Source organism: Cupressus sempervirens, chromosome 2 (genome assembly GCF_028749045.1).
Source record: "Cupressus sempervirens isolate cs-2001-9-10 chromosome 2, ASM2874904v1, whole genome shotgun sequence".
NCBI classification, from domain to species: Eukaryota; Viridiplantae; Streptophyta; class Pinopsida; order Cupressales; family Cupressaceae; genus Cupressus; species Cupressus sempervirens.
The window spans coordinates 72,755,652-72,778,048 of NC_143119.1; the positions used below are offsets into that span (position 1 = coordinate 72,755,652).

At 34.3% G+C, this 22,397-nt stretch overlaps 1 protein-coding gene across 1 annotated transcript in view; it reads right to left on the minus strand.

Annotated features, from left to right (window-relative positions):
- The window catches only part of LOC149571097 (uncharacterized), a 42,575-nt gene extending 21,025 nt beyond the window's left edge, over nt 1–21,550 (minus strand). Inside the window, exons 1-2 of the mRNA XM_089812652.1 lie at nt 21,162–21,550; nt 11,831–12,633 (exon numbers count right to left, since the gene is read on the minus strand). Coding sequence (XP_089668778.1) covers nt 11,831–12,135 — 305 coding nt within the window. The 5' untranslated portion in view covers nt 12,136–12,633; nt 21,162–21,550. The remainder of the gene's footprint in view (nt 1–11,830; nt 12,634–21,161) is intronic.
- Nucleotides 21,551–22,397: the final 847 nt, after the last annotated feature.

Here is a 22,397-nt window from a genome sequence, read left to right on the forward strand (position 1 = left end):
TCTTCAGTCCATGTTTGTTCAGTAGTCATCAAACATGCAAACTCCAATCCAACCGTGGATGCTGCTATCTTGTTTACTCCCACGAGAAACAATTGAGTACTAATTAATGGTGCTACTACTGCAAGTGAGGATCCCTACACTGCTTGATGTATATGTCCAGAATGATTATTGTCGTCCACTTCTCATTATGTGTACAGACCTTGTCTTACCCCTGACTGAAAAGGCTGAAATATAGATGGATGTTTTTGTTCTTTTTTTGTTGTTTTGGGAATATAAGTTCTTTTTTTTTTGGGTTTTTTCAATGAAATTAATAAATTGTGAAAATAAAATACTGGAAATAAATGTTGAAGTGAACAATTGATCTTGAGAATCCAGTATGCAACTTTATTCAATTCTAGGCAATCAAAATTTACACATCAGAATTATGGCACCTGAATATGAATAAGAATCAAGCCACCAAATGCATATGCTCTCTTTCCTTAAACAGATTGTTGCTTCTGTTTGCAAGAATAGGTCAGCCTTGACCTAAACAATGACTTCAACCTCAAATTGCAGGCTAATATTGCTAGCCGCAGGCCTTGATTGCAATCACAGGCCATGCTGGAAATTACGCAGGCCCTAAACATAAATCATTGGCCCCCGACCTGATCTGAACTCCCAGATTTAATGCCAGATTTATAATTCAAATCACAGGCTCCCAAGTTGTTTACAGTGAGCCTGTAGAATTGTTTGCAGGTAATTCTGAAACAAATTGCAAGGTTGTTCCCAGCACTGCCACAGATTGGATCGGCAGCCTCAAATGCATTTACCAGTCTCTTTCAAGCAAATCACAGGTATTGAAAACACTCACAAATCAACCAATTCTTCAGCAACAAAGAACTTCTCCTTAGCAACAATTAATACAATAGGAGGAATGATAAATTGTATATCTCAGCACAATTTGCCAAGCAATCTCAGAATAATTCTTAGAATTGAATCTACAATACTTCAGCTGTAGAGCCCAAACCCTCATATTTCAGCAAGGGCACAAAAAATCAGACTTAAGGAAAACATCACAAAGATGACGAAGGAATATAAGATAATGAAATGATTGGATGGTTTTCTCATCGAATGGGCTCATATTAATAATCTCCAAATGACACAAGTTTCCCAAATGAACTCCACTTAAGAAGCTTCCTCAACACAACATTAAAATATAATAAAGTGTCATTATAATATAATTTATTAGTTGCTTTTGGCTCCCAAAAATGACCTTTTCCACCATAACATAATATTCTGACACACAAGGCCATTGTTTCTTGTGCCCACTATTTAAAACTTTTCAACCTGGTTCCAACGAGTTACGATACTAAGGTGACCAACACACAACACCAACAAAAATAGCAACCTAAACATATTTAGATGAATAATAATAATAATTCACCCCCCTTGCAAAAACAACTAAAGAAGCATCAAAATCAAAATCTAACAACACCAGAGCGATCCTAATGAAGAAAGACAATGAATGAACTTGATGGAGTGACTTCCTATAAATAGACGCTCCCTCCAAGATTCTTGGAGCCCAAACTAGAAGCCCAAAATAAAAACTGAGAAGATCACTCAACTCCTCTGACTCAACTGAGCTCACTGGAACTAAGTGTTAACTTACTATACTTACTATAAATAGTAAATTCCTCAAACGGAGCCAAAACACACCATAGGATGTTGTATAGCTTACAACCCCACAACTCAGACCCTCAAATCCCACTATCGTCTCACAAGGGTCATGATGGTGAATTGACCAAGCCAATTGCAAGAACCTACTAAAAATGGAGAAATTAAATTATGTATTGTGCACCTTCGTTGCATGATGAGCAAAATCCACACATAAGCTGATGATGAAAATGTCTTCGTAGGGCCAAAAACCACTCACGGCAACACCTGATAGTCTTCTAAGCCTATCTTGAATAGAGCTCTCAATATTCCAACAATTGGTGGTTTTATCAAAAACTCCAGATGTTCTCTTCTCCCAACTCCACAAAGATATTTCTAGATAATCATTTTGCTTCAGAAATTCAATCAAAGTTCCGTGGCCACATTCTCTATAATGTCAAGACTGTCGACTGTGGGGGATTTCCTCCCCTACAATCCCAGAAATGTACAAATGCAACTCCTAAAGATTTGCAGAATCTAGTTTTGATTCACCATTCAATCTCCTCTCCTCCATCTTTGCATACATCTTCTTCATGTGCATCCGGAAGATGCACCGACATCACTGCGTTCCTCGAAAATTCGAATGCCTTGAAGCTTCTCAATGGTCTTGTCAGTGTCCTCAAGAACTTTTAAAAGTAGTTCTGGATACAAATGAGGAGCATTTTGTATGAGTTGTAGCTTGCATTTTTTAAAATCAGGGCCAAATTCACAATACTCGATAGGCAAGCTTTACACTCCATAGTACAGAACATTCACGAGTTATGGTTTCTCTACCATTCTGATCAATTTACTCGATCAATAGTAATTTTGTTGACAAATTTTTCCAGCATAACACATGTTTGGACGATGCCAAGGAATGCAAAGTGAAGTGTCAAGAAGATGGAAATGAAGCAACTCCACGCAAAAACTAATGTCTTTAAAAAATGTATCAATACGAAGAAAATACACCATAGATATGACCAGCAAGATTATGTTATAGAATGTGTTGTTCCCTTCTCGTCTCATGGAGCCACATGAAGATGGCATTTGTGAACATAGAAAGGGGTAGCGATGACAATCAAGTCAATCAACTTTGCAGTACCATGAGTACCACAACATATACATTGTTCACAAAAGTGCTTTAATTTATCATCAAAGAATCATGGTCCATCATTATGACAAGAGTAGCCATGACAGAAAAAGACCTCGACAGCCTTCTCAAAGGCTCTAAGAAAGGCCTATGACATAATGATAGGATGGACACCCTTAGACAATAAATTCATGCAATGTTAAAGAACTGATGGCAAGCCGTTACCAACAACAATATTGCAAGATTTTGAAAGCTCTATAGGTATTTTAGCGACTGAATGAGATACCTCTTTTTTTTTTGACTGATGGCACCATCGATGGCGTGATAACATTGCCTGAAGAGGTGCAAGCAATGCAAAGCATTTTGTCCATGCCCTTGAGACCTAGCGAGATTCAAACTGCATGCTTCATGGCCTTCGATGTGACGATGTTGGTAGTATGTGGCCACTGCACTGCCCTAGCAACACATCAACATAACGAATACGACCTTCAGTTGTAGCGTTGAGACTTTGAGTATGTGCACCAAATCAAATCCCTCATTCTCCAACAAGTTCAATCTTACTTCTTGTAGATCGATAAGAACATTTGTTTTCCCTTAATAGATTCTTAAGCAATCTAAACAGATACATGACTTCTTTATTGCATTTATCCAAAATTGGCTCTAATACCATGTTAAGTTTTGCCCAAAATTAAGGATAAACAACAAAAGGAAGTATAAAAGAGGTACAACAAACACAAGAGATTATGCTGAGTAAACCCTCCCACATGAACGGAAAAATCTAGCCACACCATGAAAATATCACTTTTATTGATAATAATATGTTTGAGTACAATGCTTTTCACTTGATACAACGAATATAAAGTATTGGGAGACTCTTCATTATACAACTGAAGGTCTCTTCAATTTTCAAATATAAAACTCTTCATATTTCCATATGCATGCCTCTTTGCATGACACGTAACATATTATCATAAATGTCCTCTTCAGCTGAACATGACCATAACGGTCATATTTCTATTACATAAAATAAGAGATAAAGATCTAAATCATAGCTACAATCTTCAACAGATTTCAAGGTTGTAAGGTCCTAAACCATTTCTCAAGTGATTTGGTAGATGGCAGGTAGGTGCTTGACTTCATTTTGGGTATGGAACTGTGAATCATGCTGGTATTGAAAGTTCATGCACACGGTTAAAATCATTTGGTGATCCAATGAGTGGATCACAATTGGCTTAGAATTGTTTCCATTATTCTTCTAAAGACATATTTTGATAGGCAATTCAAGTACTGTAAAATTATGGAAACATTATTCAAGTGGTTCAGGGTGAATGAATGTGTTCAGGTCATAGTTGGCTTTAGCATTTTGACTTCTCATCAATTGTTGGATTGAAATTTCAAATTTGTTATTAAGAAGGGATGCTTGTGTAATGCAACCTTTCTTTTGTGACATGTTTTATTGTGGCTTCATTTTTAGAGGGATTCTCAAAGGAAGATTTGGCAAAATAAAGTCAACTTCCATCTTTCCTTTTTTGTCAAGGATCTTGGGAGTACAGTTTGATGCTTGTAAACATCATTTTCCTCCAGGACCTAGAAGTTATCTGGGGGAAAAGAGTTGTAAGACCCATGTTGTAGACCCTGTGGAGTCACCGATATTCATAAAAACAAAAAAACTGAGATAAACGTCTGTGTAGTGGTTTATCGAGTGTTCTTGACCTTCAAATTATTAGAAAACGGTATATATATGGAGATATTTGCCCCACCTTTATACAAAAAAGGAAATCTCGTCATTAAAATTTAAATCTTATTCCATATTAAGCACATTATATTTTTGGGTTGTCCTTAATTTATCCACCAATATCTTGATGTTTTTGTGTGTCTGAGCTATTGAATGTGTGGGATTTCTCTTCTGCTGATCATGGATTCTTGCACTTCTCAAAAATACTAGCACATTTGAGTAATTCATTTTTATAGTAATGGTGCTCAATACAAACATGTTAATCTGTTCTTATAGATGCCTCCATATATCCTATACTAAATTAAATGAAATTCACTTTCATAAATTACAAAAAAAGTTAATAACATCAATATCATGCTAAAAAACTGTAGATCTCAGTAAAATTTCTTGCTAAGAGAATCTACAATGCTTTAAAGAAGATAAATCAATTAAAAATATGACTATTATTATTATACAATTCAGGCACCATATGCCATAGGGCTGCAACAGAAGCAGAACTTTATAGGCATGACAATGTTAAGGAATTGATGATCACAGATAGAGTAAATATATACTTTGATTGATTTGCTAAATGGATAGGATAAGATGATCCTTGCAGATTCAGACTTAGATCTTTTATTAATCTCTGTCACTAACTGACAGACACAACCAGAATACACACTGTGGTCTTCAGATATACCAATCAAATGTATTATATTGAATTGCCAGTTACATATGGAATGCAAGGCAGAGGAGTCTTTATTGCAGATACTAAGTATGCCGTTGATAGATATTTTCTCTGCAATATCATTATTGATTTATATACAATATAGAAGGGTCATGCCCACATAGGGGCATGTCTCTACGTGGTTTATGCCACGTAGGGTCATGACCCTATGTGGTCATGACCATTTGATAAAGGTGCCCAATATCATTAACGGCTCCGTTAATTAGGATAAAACAGAGCCACATTGGGTCACATATAAACCACATCAATTTCATATTTTTCGTGCATTATGTACTATGCAGAGAATAGTAAATCATTTTCTCAGTTTGTTACTGATATATAATAAACAATATGTATGTATATATATATATATGTGTGTGTGTGTGTGTGTGTGTGTATATATATATATATATGTGTGTGTATATATATATATATATATATATATATGTGTGTGTGTATATATATATATATATATATATGTGTGTGTGTGTATATATATATATATATATCAGTTTAATTATGATTTACAATATGTTTTCAATCCAAAATGAAGCTATATTCTTAATACTCCCTCTTAGCGAGGGAGGATTGAAAATGTCAAAATTTTCTCATCACAGTATTGTTCTCAAGGAATAGATCATATCCTAGATGGATCTGGGTTATCTGATTTCTGGCACACTCCAGGACAACATTTTAATGTAGTCTATCAGATAACACTTGATCAAAATGTCATATCTCCACCATGACGAGTATCATAACTATATGATACTTTAGTTATCATGATATCCAGCACTCTGAGACAACAATTTAATGAAGTCGATCATGATTATCAAAACAACAATATTAGTATCACAATTTCTGGCACATTCCGGGACAACAATTTAATGTAGTCAATCATGACACGTTTGTTATCATTAATTACCGGCACATTCCAGGACAACTTAATGAAGTCTATGATAACAGGTCAATCTATTGTTAAGGTCGTCACCCTACTACAGAGACCTTACATCCAATACAATAAAAAGATTGTTACCTTTCATAAAATAATACAAATGTACACAATAGTAACTCTCAACATTAAAAAAGATGTGTATATATATAAAACAAAACTAATCCCAGGAGTTACATTTACATTTTAGTCATACCAAGTTTACCTCTAAAATATTTCACTTCTAATTTTGAAAAAGGTTTGGTAAATAAGTCGGGAAACTGATCTTCAATGCTGATATATACCAACTTGACAACATTTATGTCCACCATATCTCTGATGTAGTGATAGGGAATTTGTATGTGCTTGGACCTGTTATGGAATACTAGATTTACAAAGAGTTTAATGCAGCTTTGATTATCACAGTGTATAACTATGGGATTCAGGGGCTTCCCAAATAGTCCAACCAATAGCTTCTATAACCATACTACTTCTCGAGCTCCCATAGATGCCGCTATGTATTCTGCTTCAATAGAACTCTGAGAAACTGTAGATTGCTTCATGTTAAACCAAGATACCATAGTAGACCCAAGACTAAAACAACATCCTAAAGTGCTTTTTTGATTAGAAGCACTCCCAGCCCAGTCAAAATCTGAATACTCTTGAAGTTGTAACTCAACATGGTCATAATTTAGACCAAGTTCAATAGTGCCTCATAAGTATCTCGAATGTGTTTGGCTACCATGAGATGTATCTTCTTAGGTTCACACATAAATTGACTCAATTCGTTTGCCGCATAGCAAATATCAAGGCGGGTATTTACTAAGTACATTAGTGATCCAAATATCTATTTGTAGAATGTAAGATCTGTAGCTTCAGATTCAAATGCTTCACTTTTGAGCATATGAAGATTTGTCTCCATAGGTGTGGACAATGGTTTACAATCCATCATGCCAAATTTGTTTAATATGTCAATAGTATATTTACTTTGGTTCGAGAAGATATCGTCTTCCTTCTACCACACTTCTAATCCCAAAAAGTAATGTAAGAGACCGAAATCTTTCATTTCAAATTCAGATCTAAGATCTTGTTTCCACTTTACATTAAGGTGATCTTCCCTTATTATTAGAAGATCATCAACATAGAAAACAAGTATTAGCATATCTTTCTCTGATTCTTTGAAGTATATATTAGGGTCAACTTCATTTCTTGAGTACCTTAGTTTAATAAGGTAACTGTTAATTCTCTCATACCATGCCCTAGGGGCCTGTTTAAGGCCATAGAGAGTTTTTTAAAGTTTACATACATGTGTGTTCCTATCATGATTAACGAACCCTTTTGGTTGTTTCAGGTATACTTCTTCATCAATGACACCATTTAGGAATGTTGTCTTTACATCCATCCGATGCATCTTCCACCCTTTGGGTGTAACAATTGCAATGATGGTTCTGACAAATGTATATCAAGCAGTAAGAGAAAATGTTTCATCATAATCAATTCCAGCCTTCTGTGAGAATCCTCTGGCCACAAATCTAGCTTTATGTTTTTCAATACTGTCATCAGGTGCTTGTTTAATTTTAAATAGCCACTTTGAGGAGACAACAAATTTGTCTGGGTCTTGGTACAATGTCCCAAACATCGTTATTTAATATGAATTAATATTCCTCAATCGTGGCATCTTTCTAGGCTTGAGATTTCAAGGCTTCTTCAACATCTGAGGGTTCTGATTGAGTAGGCTCATTTGTGTGAGTGACATAACATGAGTGACTCCTTATTTTCTCTAAAGATTTCATCAGGAGCCACATCGTTTTCTTCAATCATTTTTCTGGCCCATAATGGTCTTTTCTTGTTGGGGGATTTGAGTCATACTTAGGGTTAGGTGTTGGGGGATTTGAGTCATACTTAGGGTTAGGTGTTGTGGATCCATGATCTTCTGTATAACTCTCCCTCTCAATCATAGAACTTTCATCTAATTATAGGATGGGGTCATCATTTGGTTCTATATTTTTAGAGTTCTTGTATGCAACATCTTCCTCAAACTTAATATCTCTTCTGAGTTCAATTGTCCTTGACCCGAGTATGTATACTTGATAACCTTTGGAAGATTCACTATAGCCAACGAATATGGCTTTCTTTCTTGAGTGGTCTAATTTAGTCCTTTTCCCTTTAGGTATATGAATGTATACATGGCACCCAAAGATTCTTAGGTGACTTAGATCAGGTTTGATTCCTAAGAAGACTTCTTCAGGTGTTACATTTTCTAAAAAAATGAGGGCAGCTGTATTGAATGTATACTGTGGTATTGGAGGCTTCAACCCAGAATGTTATATGAAGATTTTGATCATGCATCATGGCCTTAGCTACTTCAATGATAGTTTTGTCCTTCCTTTCGGCTACTCCATTTTTTTTAAGGATTATATGGTGTTGTATACTCCTCTTAATCCCAACAGATATGCAAAACTCTTTAGAGTTTTCCGAAGTATATTCTCCTCCATTCTCTGATCTTAGAATCTTAATTTTCTTCCCAATTTGATTTTCAACTAAGACTTTAAACTCTTTGAATTTGGATAGAACTTCATTTGACTCTTTCAGTTTTAGGAAATAGATCCAACTTTTCCTAGAATAGTCATCAACAAAGGTAATACAATACAAGTATCCTTCTAGGGAAGAACTGACATTGGTCCACACAAGTCAGTATGAATGAGTTCAAGTACAATATTTGATTTATGTTCACTGTGGGGGAAGGATGTTTTGGAGTTCTTTCCTAATGCACATCTTTACATGTTCCATCATATTCAGATTTTAAGTTAGGCATGCCTTCCACAATCTTCTCTATGGAGGGTAGAGCACAAAAATGCAAGTGACCTAGTCTTTTGTGCCAAATCTCATTTTTCTTTCTAACTTCATGATTTAAGGCTAGGTTTTGAGAGTTACATAGTTAATAAAGACTTCTGTCCCTGAATCCAATAGAGATTACATTTTTAATATTTGAATTTTTAGACCAAGATAGAACCTTATCTCTTTGAAAAGTATGTGATACCTTTGATCTACTAGGCCCGAAATAGAGACTAGGTTTCTCTTGATACCTGGTACAAATAGGAAATCTTTTAGTTGTACAGTAACTCCAGTTTTCAGTTGAACTGAACATGTCCCAATTCCTCTCAAAGGGGAAGTGGAGTTATCCCCTATTGTGACTTCTTCAGTTGAGTGTCCTTTGAAGGTCTCACACTGATCTCTAAATCTAGTGATGTGTCTAGATGCTCCGATATAAATTATCTAGGCATTTTTATTAGATTTTAACTCACTTGCTAAGGCGAGGAAGAATAGTGAGTTTTCAGCTTCCTTGACTTCAAATAAGTTGGCAAGAGCTTTCTTTCTTTCTGGACAATACATGTGAGCATGTCCAAATTTGTCACATTTGTAGCATTGAACTTTTGACAAATCTCTTTTCTTATAGTTTTGATTTTTCTTTCCTCTTTTCTTAAAATGTCTTTTCCTTTTATTGTTCGAGTTCATATTTAAAGCTTGATTTTCCTCTTTATTAGGAATGATTCCTATTGTAATCAATCGAGATTCTTCCTAGGTGCAGTCATTTTTTAGTTGATCAAACTTTGTTAGAGTAGGACGTGCACTAATCCCTTGAATGAAGGATTCCCATGTAGTTGGCAACCCTTTGAGGGCTATCAGTGATAGTTCTCAATCATCTACAATGTTTCTGAGTGTAGAAAGTTGATATCTTAATTCTGATATTCTCATTAAATATGATGTGACTGTTCCTCCTTTATTCATCTTAACATGCAGGAGTTGTGTTTTTAGGGTAAGTAACCTGCTTGTATTATTTATTTCATATGAGCTTTGAATGGTCATAAACATCTCATATGCAGTTGTAGATTTTGCTATAAATGAAAGGATATGATCTTTTGCAGAATCAATTATTATTTTCATGGCTTTATTGTCATGCCTAGTCCATATCGTTTTATATGGCTCATTTTCTGGCATAGCCTTATTTTCTTCTACATATTGTTCTAATTCAAGTTCTCTATAGAACCATCATTATTCATATTCTCCAGGATATGAAGTCTGATGCTCCATCAAGTCTGTCTTCTAACTTAACTCCGTTCACCATGTTTGCACTTTTAAGTAGTTTTGAATAATTCTGAGATTTTGGGGTTGATTCAACAATTTTGTTTAAATTCTATCTAATATCAAGGCTCTGATACCCATGTTAAGGAATTGATGATCACGGATAGAGTAAAAATATACTCTGATTGATTTGCTAAATGGATAGGATAGGATGATCCTTGCAGATTCAGACTTAAATCTTTTATTAATCTCTGTCACTGACAGACACAAACCAGAATACACACTGTGGTCTTCAGATATACCAATCGAACTGTATTATATTGAATCACCAATTACAGATGGAATGCAAGGCAGAGGATTCTTTATTGCAGATACTACGTATGCCATTGATAGATATTTTCTCTGCAATATCATAATTGATCAATATACAATATAAAAGGGTTATGCCCACGTAGGGGCATGACTCTACGTGGCTTATGCCACATAGGGTCATGACCATTCAATAACTCAATTTCCATCATTTAACAAGGTGTCTGACATCATTAATGGCTCTGTTAATTGGAATAGAATAGAGCCCAATCGGGTCACATAACCACGGCGATTTCATATGTATAGTGCATTATCTACTATGCAGAGAATAGCAAATCATTTTCTCAGTTTGTTACAGATATATAATAAACAATATGTATGCACAACTATATAAAAATATAAATATAAATATAAATATATATATATATATATATATATATATATATATATATATATATATATATATATATATATATATATATATATATATATATATATATATATACATGTTTATTATCTATATCAGTTTAATTAGATTTACAATATGTTTTCAATCCAAATGAAGCTATATTCTTAACAGACAATAAATGTTCATGCATATCTTGAGGAATTTTTATTTTAATTCTTGATTAAACATAACCTACTAAGAGTACACAGTATCTGGTCCTGTATTGTATTGTGTGAGAAGTACAAACAAACAAATATTTTTTGAATGTGGTTGATATGCATGCTTCTGCAGACATCATCCAGCTTCATTTTACTAGTGTCATGTTATGTTGGTGCTGTTATACTCTCTCTCTCTCCCTAGCGCACGCCCACATCCCCTGCCATCCCACAACCCCCATCTCTGTAACCAAAATGCCATGGAACATAAGACATACCTTATTGTATTGTGAATGGTTGAGTCGATAGAGTAAGTACTGTTTCTTCTCAGTTTTTCCCTCATAAGGGTTTCCCAAGGTAAATTATTGTTTTATATTGGGATTGTCCATTTATTTTCTCTCTAAAACATTTGGGATTTTGTTAGTATTGCTCTTGCACAACTTTCTTGGTATCAATTTTTTTTCATATTCACTTAAGATTCTAAGAACATATAATTTAATGATTGATATGCATGATCCTATCTCTAGTTAGTTCTGCCAACCTAAAAAGTCTCTCAAAACTTGGACAAAATGCTAAAAAAGTTATGTGAAGACGGGAATGCATACAATGTTTAAAACCTTAAATTAGAGGTGAAATAACATTTTTGTTCTATTGCCCTTTATAATTGCAAATACATATAGAAGGGGGGGAAGATTATATTGTTACCGTTTACTTTTACTTAAGCCCCGTCCAATAGGTCCAGGCCATCTCTTTTCCTTACCAGCAGAAGGCCATCTCCTGGTGAGTGCAGCTTGCCATAAACCTTCACCCATAAATAAAGTAGCACACCGCTTCTGGACACAAGATGCAGCAGCCCAATCAGAGGGAGACAGCCTCACAAATACTTCTATCAGAAGATGATCAGGAAGCCTTTCAAACCCATTCTCTTCAGCTTCAGCATTATAAAAAATACCTAGCATTACTGAATCTCTAAATGAGCCCAACTCAGTCATTTTTTGTGGGCAATGCATGAGAGCCACCTCCTTATTAGATAGTGAAGAGCAGTCGTCTCCTAATATAATTATATTAATACAAATATTCCCTATATCTTCAGAATTTGATTATGTGCTATATGAGGTATCAATCTTTCGAACCTCTTGTCACCAACAGATTCCCACTTTAACGTATTCAACCTTGTCACTTTCAAGTCTCTGAAGCAACCTCAGAAAACTGTATTATATTCCTGCTTTACATTAGAAGCTTAAATGCATCAAATCTAATCTGTTGCAATTTCAATATCATGATCCCTTAATCATCTTCAAAATTTCTCTAGTCCCTGTAATTTGTCCTCTAGACAATTAAAGGATGCCTCAATATCAGTAGCTTAGAAATTCTATTATAGATATTTTGCCTGCTTGGACTCAATATTCAATACTTTCAACAATGGTTTTTCCCATCACAATTTCCAGCATAAAATATTACCAAAGAGAATACCATGACACAAGCAACTGCAGAGGATCTAAATATACCTGTCATAAATTGAATCCCAACCAAAAAGATTATTGACAAAGAACAAAAGAAGATGCGAATTGAATATAACCATATAGCAGAGCTAGAATAGACAGATGCAATATTCTCTATCACATTATGGTAACAGTAACTTATCATCACCAAATCCAAAACATTTTAATGATTCAGTAAAGAGCATAAGTTGTTGTATCTACTAAATTCATCATAGCAATTACAATATAAGCGGTACGCTAAAATAAATTTAGACTGAACATCAATTCATTAGTATTTTTCCAGAATTGAGTCAGTTTCAGCTAAATGTTAGTGAGAAACATGTAAAATTGCAGTAAAAGATGAACATATGACAAAACTTCAAACTTGAACTTTTGATATATTTGCTGCAATTTGTATCACAAATATCTTCATAATTGTCAATGCAATAATCAATTTATAGTTTAGTCTTGTTGTGAAGTTTTCACACCATTGTCCATTGCAAATGGGTCCCCCTCTTTTTTGCTTCAGCTGTAGGAGTGTGTGGTCTAGAAGTCTTAATTAGCAACAATTTCAAGTCTCCAGGCCTTAGAAAAGAAATTCTCTTAGGAGTCGAAGTGTTGAGGAGAAAGTGATAAGTCAGCCAAACCCTTCAATCCAAGTCCAAGTTTAAGAGGGAGGGAATCAAAAGGCATGAAAATTAATATGGAAGGGTGGGTTTAAATGGAAATTCCCCAAGAATGAGCATTTTCCACCCCTTTCCAAATTCCCCACACATTCGTATTTCCCATCCACAAGCATGAACAAATCCGCTACTCTTTTGGGGGATTCCCCAAGAATGAGGATTTTCTGCCCTTTGAGAAGCATCCATGGCACAAGTTTAATGGTAAGGTAGAGGGTGTGATTGATCAAATTGGAGCCAGAAGGAATGAGCAAGAGTCTAAATCTTGGAAAGACTTGGTGATGAAACCAAGGAATTTCCCTAGAGTGAGCATTTTCTGCCCTCTCCTTGTAATGCCAATCCCAACATAAGCCAAAATTTTGCACTCCTCCAAGCGAAGAAATCTATCAAATACAATCAGCCCCATTATTATTTCACGCTTGGCAAATTAAGGGTTTCAAATTTATAATTGCAGTTTGGAATTTGCTTGATTAAACTCCAGTCCATTCAAACTAAAATGCTAGGTGTTTTGTGAGAGAAATCAAATCAACATAAAATATTGGATGGTGACAATTCAATTACACTGGATTAAATGCAACAAGAACCAACATATTCAGATTAATGAGTTAAAAATTTAGAAGAGGAGCAAAGGGTTTGATCTTGAGGTTAATAAATTTCATTTATCTCAGGCAATTTTCAGATTTGACCTAATTATCTCATAAGGACTTTCAGATTTTGCTTATCAATTTCATGAACTTAATGTTTTTGTTTCCCTTTCTTGCCTTGCAAGGTGGTCGTTGAAAGAGGAGAGGCTAGGGAGGCAATGGAGAGACTGAAGCAAGACCAAGCTCAATAACTTCAAGGTCATGCTCAAAGGCTTCAAGTGAGAGGGAAATTCGACACCCAGATTATCAAAAGAAAATTCGAGTTAAGATCAAGAAAGGATCCGAGAAAGCAAGGAACAAAAGAAACGAACAAATTTGCAAGCCCAACTACAAGAAGACTTCATCATTTCAAGAGGTTCAAACATCAAGTTCACAAGTACAAGCAAGTTCAACTCATGGCAATGAGAAAATTTCCAAGAATGAAAATGGAGAAAAATTGAGAAGATGAGGCAATCTGAGAATATGCCATCACTATTGAAGGCTTCATAATGTCAACTATCAAGAGGTATTTTCTCTGCTCGTTTCTAAGATCGCTGCAAATGTACTAACAATGCCATTGTATTGATTGTGTTCCAAATGCAAATGAAGGCTTATAAATATGAGAGGAGACATGACTCATGAAGAGACATGTCTCTACAGTTAAACATCACTATTTAACATATTAATATAATAATAATATAAATAACCATATATGTAACTCATCTTAAGCATATATGTAATATTAATATGTTAACCATATATGTAATATATTATTATATAATAATATATAATGTATAATATTTATAATGTATATTATATTACATACATAATATATATTATATATATAAGATATTTATTTTAAAGATGATTTACCATCAACAAGGTATCTCATGTAAAAATCAATCCGACAAAAGCTACAACCATAACACTCCCTCTTAGCTAGGGAGGATTCATAGAACACATTATGCTCTCAAGAATACGAAGATATATCATTTCAGTATGATACTATGAGGCTAAATTTCTCACCTTTCATAACACACAATTGAAGAAATTTCCATATATTTTAAATACCACCTTAAGTGTGGTCTATAGTAGTAACTATGTCATGGTGTCTGGCAAGATCCGGTCCAAAGAACCATAACAAGTTGATTATCATGGTGTCCAACAAAATCCGGCCCAAAGAACCATGATAACAAGTCTACTATTTATAAGATTGCCACCTTACAATGGCTACCTTTTGTTTGTTCGTTATCATGATTTCCAATACTCTAGGACAACAATTTAATGAAGTTTGTCATGATAAATAACAAGTCTACCATTTACAAGATTGTCACCTTACAATGGTTACCTTCTGTTTATATATGTCAATGAAAGATATCATGATATTCTGTGGATATCAAGAGCACATTACATATCAGAACAACATGATGCAGTAACTTACATGATATCCACCATGAACCACCATAGCTGCGACTAGAGGGTGGAACAAAGATTTTCACCTCAGACTTCTCTCTGAACAATGATCCTGGGTAGTCAGGTCTTGTAGTTACTTCCTGAGAGGCTCTCTTCGCCCGAGGATGCATGTCGGACTCCCTCTGAATCTGATATCAATTTCCTAATTTTTTGGTGATAAGTTATTACTTCCTCATGATGCACACAAGAGTAGGCCCATCAAAATCATGCAGTCACACACATGTATTTCTAGACTCCCTCTGAGTATCAATCTTCTAATCTCCTTCGTTGCCTTCAAAGAACTGTCATACTCAATCTTAATGCAAACAGATAGTCATAATCTCAATCATCAAATATATTTGCTTCAAAAGCCTCACTTTATCCAGCCCGATCACAACTTCTTTTAAGCTACTGTCATAAGCTACCTAATGTGTCATTCTTTTCTTGCAAGATCAATCTTCAAATACAAAGAAAAAGATCAAGGCAAACAACTCTTATAGTATGTGTAGAATTACAAATAAGAGAGAGACTACAATAAGCAAGTAAATATAATGCTCAAGGATAATAAATACTTATCTGCTCATTAATGTTCTCGATACTAATTGCTCCACTAAAGATCCATATGCACCAAATTTGAAAATGCCTCCATTGTAAACAATGGGAATGGAACATTGATTATTATTCCCCCTTACAATGTAAGATTCCCATTCTTATATCGTTTGAAAATTTTCGCATCAACCTTCTTTTCGCTTAATAGATCTCCTTGGAGAGGCACTATATACTTAAGTCTTTTGGTCAGAAGAAGGGATGCCAACTGCTAATGATGTGTACATGTCCTTACTACTACTAGGTTCAACTACTTGCAATGGACCTCTCCTTCTATATTCTTAATCTAGGTACTAGACTAAGGCCTAGTCCATTTTGTTCTAAATTCCTTCCAAAGATGAGTGTCCTCTATTGATTCCTTCTGTAGCAAATCTTCAGATTGGATGAGTAATGATATGGCAAGATGCATTAGAGTTGACTATGAATGGTTCCAATACCAAGATCTCTTTCTAAGCACATTTTGTATTATTTTATAATTGATCATTGTATTTGTTACCACTTTTATCAATTATTATTGTTCTCTTAACAATTTGTTGTTATCATCAATAATCATTTGTAATATAGACACTGAGTGTATAATATACAACTAGTGTACATATGTGTAGCTTGCTATGGTTTTATATGGATCTGTTGTATAATCACTCTCCAATATGTCTTTCTTAATATTTGAAATGACTGCGACATACTTTGATATGTTCCTTAGGATGCTATAACTTATAATTGAAGTTGCCTTATATTCTGGATTAACTTTACATTCCAAATGAAAGTTTGACAGAAAAGAGGTAAGCCATGTCTTTATCTCTACGATGATATTCTTCCTTGTAATTTTCAGACCTTTTATCATTCCCTATTAAATCCCTTGTGATATATTCTCAATGTTGATGGTCGTTGCTAGGTAGAAGATGACCTTTGTTTTGATTATTGCATTCTCCAGCTCATATGTATTCATACATCAGAAGACCTTCATTATGTAACTATATCCTCTGTCTCATACGTTTTCATATGCCAAATGACCTTCATCTATAGTTGAACTATTAAGACCCACTTTCTGTGATAGCAATAATCTCCAAATGTTTATGAATTGGGATCCAAGTATCATTATGTTGTAACTCTCTGAGATGTATTGACTTGCGTCTTTGGATCTTCAATATTCGATGAACAATGACCTCCGTAATAATGTTCTTATCTATGATATGAAAATAGCCAAAGATATGTGTGTTCCCAACTACTTGTAGTGTGGTCGCCCTCTCAAGTCGGAGCACATATATTTTGACCATATAAAACTATTGATACATTTGTAGGTTATATATTTTGTATAATAATCTTCTGATTCTTCTATAATGGTTTCCAATGTCTGGCTTTAACATTATTTTGCTTTCAATTCTTTAGGTTCGAAATATTCATATTATTTATTGAATGTGATCTCTTGATCTGAACAAAATCATTGTGTTTTGTTAAAGTCTACACTATTAAGATTTTGCTGCTCTTCCCTGTTGTCTATATTGTTAGTTTGATGTGCAGAACCATGTACCTTGTTTATTAATTATTTTCCCAAATATCTCCCAGATAATCCCTTCTACCTTCTTAGACATGATTGTATTGGATTCCTGAAGAATGGCGTTGCTCACATTTACTCCTATAGTCATTAATGAATTACAATGTGACATTGAAATGTGCAGACCTCCATCTTAGCTTTTAATGGTAGGTGACAGTTAATGTTTTTCCTAGCATAAACAAGATTCTTCTTCACAAGTGTAACTCCAATTGAATTATGTGTGGAAGCCACGAATTTATATACATATATAATCATTCATTCTTGTCTCTTTACTTGAATTCTCTCTGTCCCTCATGCTCAAGAGGTATGTAGATGCCACAGAACTTACATGTATCAATTGTGGCTCGTAGACCCTTTCTATTATTTTTCTATTTGATTCAACTGTGTAGATTTGCATCTCACCTTATTCGATGTTATATTTGGTTCCTCTTTCCATTTAATTAAATCTCCTTGTTTTGTCCGCCATGTTTCTCTTCAGAATAGTTTCCAGTGGCTGGCACTAAAGCAACTGCATGAAATTCTATAATATCCAAGTCTTCTATCATTTTTATTCTCGGTTTTCTACATTTGCAGCCTGGTGCTCTGATACCATGTTAGTTTCTAGGATCGCTTCAAATGTACTAACAATGCCATTGTATTGATTGTGTTCCAAATGCAAATGAAGGCTTATAAATATGAGAGGAGGAGACATGTCTCTACAGTTAAACATCACTAGTTAACATATTAATACAATAGTAATATAATAACCATATATGTAACTCATCTTGAGTATATATGTAATATATTATTATATTATTATATAATAATAAATAATGTATAATATATATTATATTACATATAATATGTACATTATATATAAGATATTTATTTTAAAGATGATTTACCATCAACAAGGTATCTCATGTAAAAATCAATCCAACATAAGCTACAAGATAAGGAAGTTGAGGTCGCACCTAGTCGTCTTCTACCAATCAAGTTACACATATCCAAGCGCATTCAACTATATCATGCCAAATGTACAATTTCTAATTGACACTCAAGAGTACTGTAATTTCCTTATTGGCCCATAGGTTAGTGCCTTCATGTAATTGGTTGATATTATGGCAACCCTAAGTAGGGTTTGTAGAAAGTAATCTTGGTCCTTGATCTTGAATTGATCTTGGTCCTTCATTGTAATTTAACACACAAAGCGGTTAGTGGAGGAGCATAAGGTTAGATTAGATTAGGCTAGCTAAGGGAGAGAATTGATTAAATTGTTGATATAATGTTGTCAAAGTGATTGATAATTTATTGTTGGTTTTTATGGTGGATTACTTAATGTTGCTTTTAAGTGTTGCATAGTTTCCTTAATCTTTCACTTGTCGTAGATTTCATTTCATGTTCAAATAGTTTAGCTGGATGAAAGAAATTGTAGATGTTTTCTTAAATTAACTTGCTATCAACTAGACCACTAGCCTCTTGTTGATGGTAGGAGTGCCTTCTATGGTAAGCTAGTGATTGCACTTAACTTCAATTGATATTCAATTTTTAGCTTGCATCCATTTGATGGGATTGAAGAGGAGGTATTGATTTTTAAATCATTTATGCATACCTTAGAAGCTTGTATTAGGTGGGTGGAGTCACTGACAATATTGCATCTAGCAAAGTCCAAGTTCATCCATACTTCCCTCCATTCCTAGTTAGAAGTAGGCGTAGTAAAAGTTCAATTAAAGTTGAAGTGGAAAGTTGGATAATCAAGCTATATTTTTATTGCATATTGTGAGGCTAAAGCTTTAGAAGTGCAAACAGTTGTTATCCATTAAATGAATAGCATAAGTCCACTAGGTGATTAGCATCCAATTACATTATTTTACTGAGTGAATATTCAAAATTGACGGAACCTTGAAGTCATTTCATGATCTTTCTAAGCATTATAAGTGACCTTGTTCAAGAGAGAGTTGGAGTTATAGTCTTGTATCTTGGGGTACTAAGTATTTGATTTTGCATGTTGTAGTGGAACAAAGTCACATCAACAACTCTTCAAAAACCTTTCTTGATGGGTAATTGTTGAAGCTTAGGTATAAGTTTCTTAATCTCAAATATAAACCTAATTGTCTAGATTAGTATTTCATCTTGGGATACTAACTATTTGACTCTGCATGTTGTAGTGGAACAAATCTCACGTCGACAAGTGTCCAAAAACCTTTCTTCATGGGTAAAAGCTTTAGTATAAGTTTCTTAATCTGAAAAACAAACCTACTTGTCTGGAATCACTCACCTATAAGGGAATACAATCATGATACCATCAAAACATTGACAGAAAATAGTAAAGGCACATTTAATGAATAACTCAGAAAATTCCAAGTCAATCATAAGGAAAGAACCTAGCAGTGGAACTAAAAAGCCTGTGAAACAGAGAGAAGATGAAATATAGCAGGATAGAATAAACAAATGCCCAACTTTTAGGTTTGGAGCACCATGTATCTATGAGCTGCAATGAACCTTATTGAAGAGAGGGCAGAGAGCCGTCCAAGAGCACTTGATATCCAAAAATTTGAAAGCCTGAACTCAAACATCCAAACAAAAGTAGGAATTTTTTCACACAGAACAAATACTGGGGATTTTTAATTAAAATTAACAAACACATATCCCATCCTCTGTCTCTGGGACATGATAAATAGTGTCATGTAATAATCAAAACATATTACACAATTTACAAAAAATGGTGGTTGTAATGAAATTGCACCCTGCAAGGCTTTAGCTAAAGCCAAAAAGACATTGGATTCTCATTGTGGAAAACCGAGTTCAAATCTTTGAAGCAACATCTAAGGTAGAATCCTAAGTGGCCACCCTTCAACAATGTTCAGCTTTTGCTGGGAATTGTATATCTTTTAATTTCAATATAATTGAATATGTTGATTAAGTAGATGTGTTGGTTGAATTGGCTCTTATAAAGTAAGTGATTCAGTTCAGGGATGACACCCCATATTTGTGGCCTCGTCAGCTCAAGTGAGACTAAAAACCCCTGATAAAAAAGGGGGTGATAGCAGATTTTATTTGCCTGCAAGCCACTATAGGTAATTGGAGCCTCTTTGTTATTTATGTTGGCACTTTAAATTTCATTGGTGCGAGTACATATCAATTTTGATCAAACAAAAACATAATTCCTATACACTTAAAACTATATACTTGCGAGGTGTAATGGAGGTTATAGAAAAAGCGACAATCTCCTAAGTCATTAATCTGTGTCAAGTAATGCGTAAAAGCACTCCTGCTGCTTTAGGTAATTTTATAAATTTTTAATGTTTTCTCTGGGCATATATGAGAACATTGGAATTATAAGCTTCCCATAGCCAAACAAAATACAGTATCTCATGCGATTACCCCAACTTTTATTAAAACCATTGCAGCTCACAGATACATAGTGCCAACAACATAGGAATTATATATAATTGTATCAATTGACCTAAGCAAATGATAGCAGAACCGAACAAAACCAGAACTAATCTTTGAGCCAATCAAATAACAAGTGAACATGAATTTTAAACAAAGAGTAAAATGTTTGTATGAGATGACAAACGCAACTGCATAATAAGGGAAAGAAACATGAAGAAAGTACGCAAACATTATGTCGGTCAACTGTAGACAAGTAATACTCACCCAATTTCATGAATTTGTAATCATTGTAATCCGTGAAACCATCTGAGATTCTGCTGCATCCTACTTGCCATCGAAATTTCACCAAATACACAAATGCATGGATTAAAACACTGGGATATTTGACTGGTTAACCTGAATTTCTGCATGAATTTTGGTTGTTGGATTTCCATGGAGCACAGTGGTTTAGCTTTCTATATCAATTATCGATTAGGTGATGAATCCTTAATCACAAGGAATTAAGGGCGGTGGGGTTTCGTCCACTAGAATATCAAGGCTTTTGTCCACAACATTCCAAATAAAAGGGAATTTCAGAGATAAACGCATCTTCATCTACGTAATTAAACTATTGACGCTTCCCTTTTGAGGAATTTCTATTTTGTTTTTTTAATGAAGAATTGGGCACTTCAGTTCTACCTATATTAAATTAATTAATAATATTATACAAAAAAATTTACTATATAACTACCACTTGTTTCATAGGAGGTGTAAGGGTGCGGTCCCATGAGGGGGGCTTAAGCTCTATTTTCTAGGAAATGGGTGGTCTCATAAGCAAAATATAATTTTGCTATGGGATTATTTAGAATCTTCTCCTGAAAAGTAGAAGCCCCACATTTTTAGGAACCGGGTGAAAAAGGGGTGGGGCTAGAAAGCTTAGGAATGTTTTTTGCCATTTGTCAATAATCTAAATTTTAGATTTTAATTAAAATGTAATTCTAGAGGGAATTAAAATTTTCAGCTTATTTTAAATGCATATCTTCCTTAAATTTTGGAGCTATAATTTTGAGCAATATAAATCATGGTACTACTAGCTTTAAAATATTCCCTAAAAAATAGCAAGTGGCTTCCGCTCTATTTTATAGAAAGCCCCTTTCCATGGGACCCCGGAGTAAGGAAATAATGGGGAGGAATTTTTTACATATTTTAACTTAATTACTTATATGTCCAACTGTGTAATTCCTATTGTATGCATCAATTACCCCATTCAAAGAGTTTTACTCTACCACATATTCTTCTCATGGGAGGTGAACCCAATAACTCAATAAATAAGAGACGCATTGCATCAAAGTTCCTCCAATAATTGGAAAAGAAGGAAAATGAAGATTTATAAGTAGAAAGGAAGGATATGAAGAAGGAGCTAAAAAAGAGAATGATATGTTATTATATGGACAATTAAAGGTAGAATGATATAGAGAGTTGAAGAGAATTTTTAAAATATGAATGATTATATTATTTTAA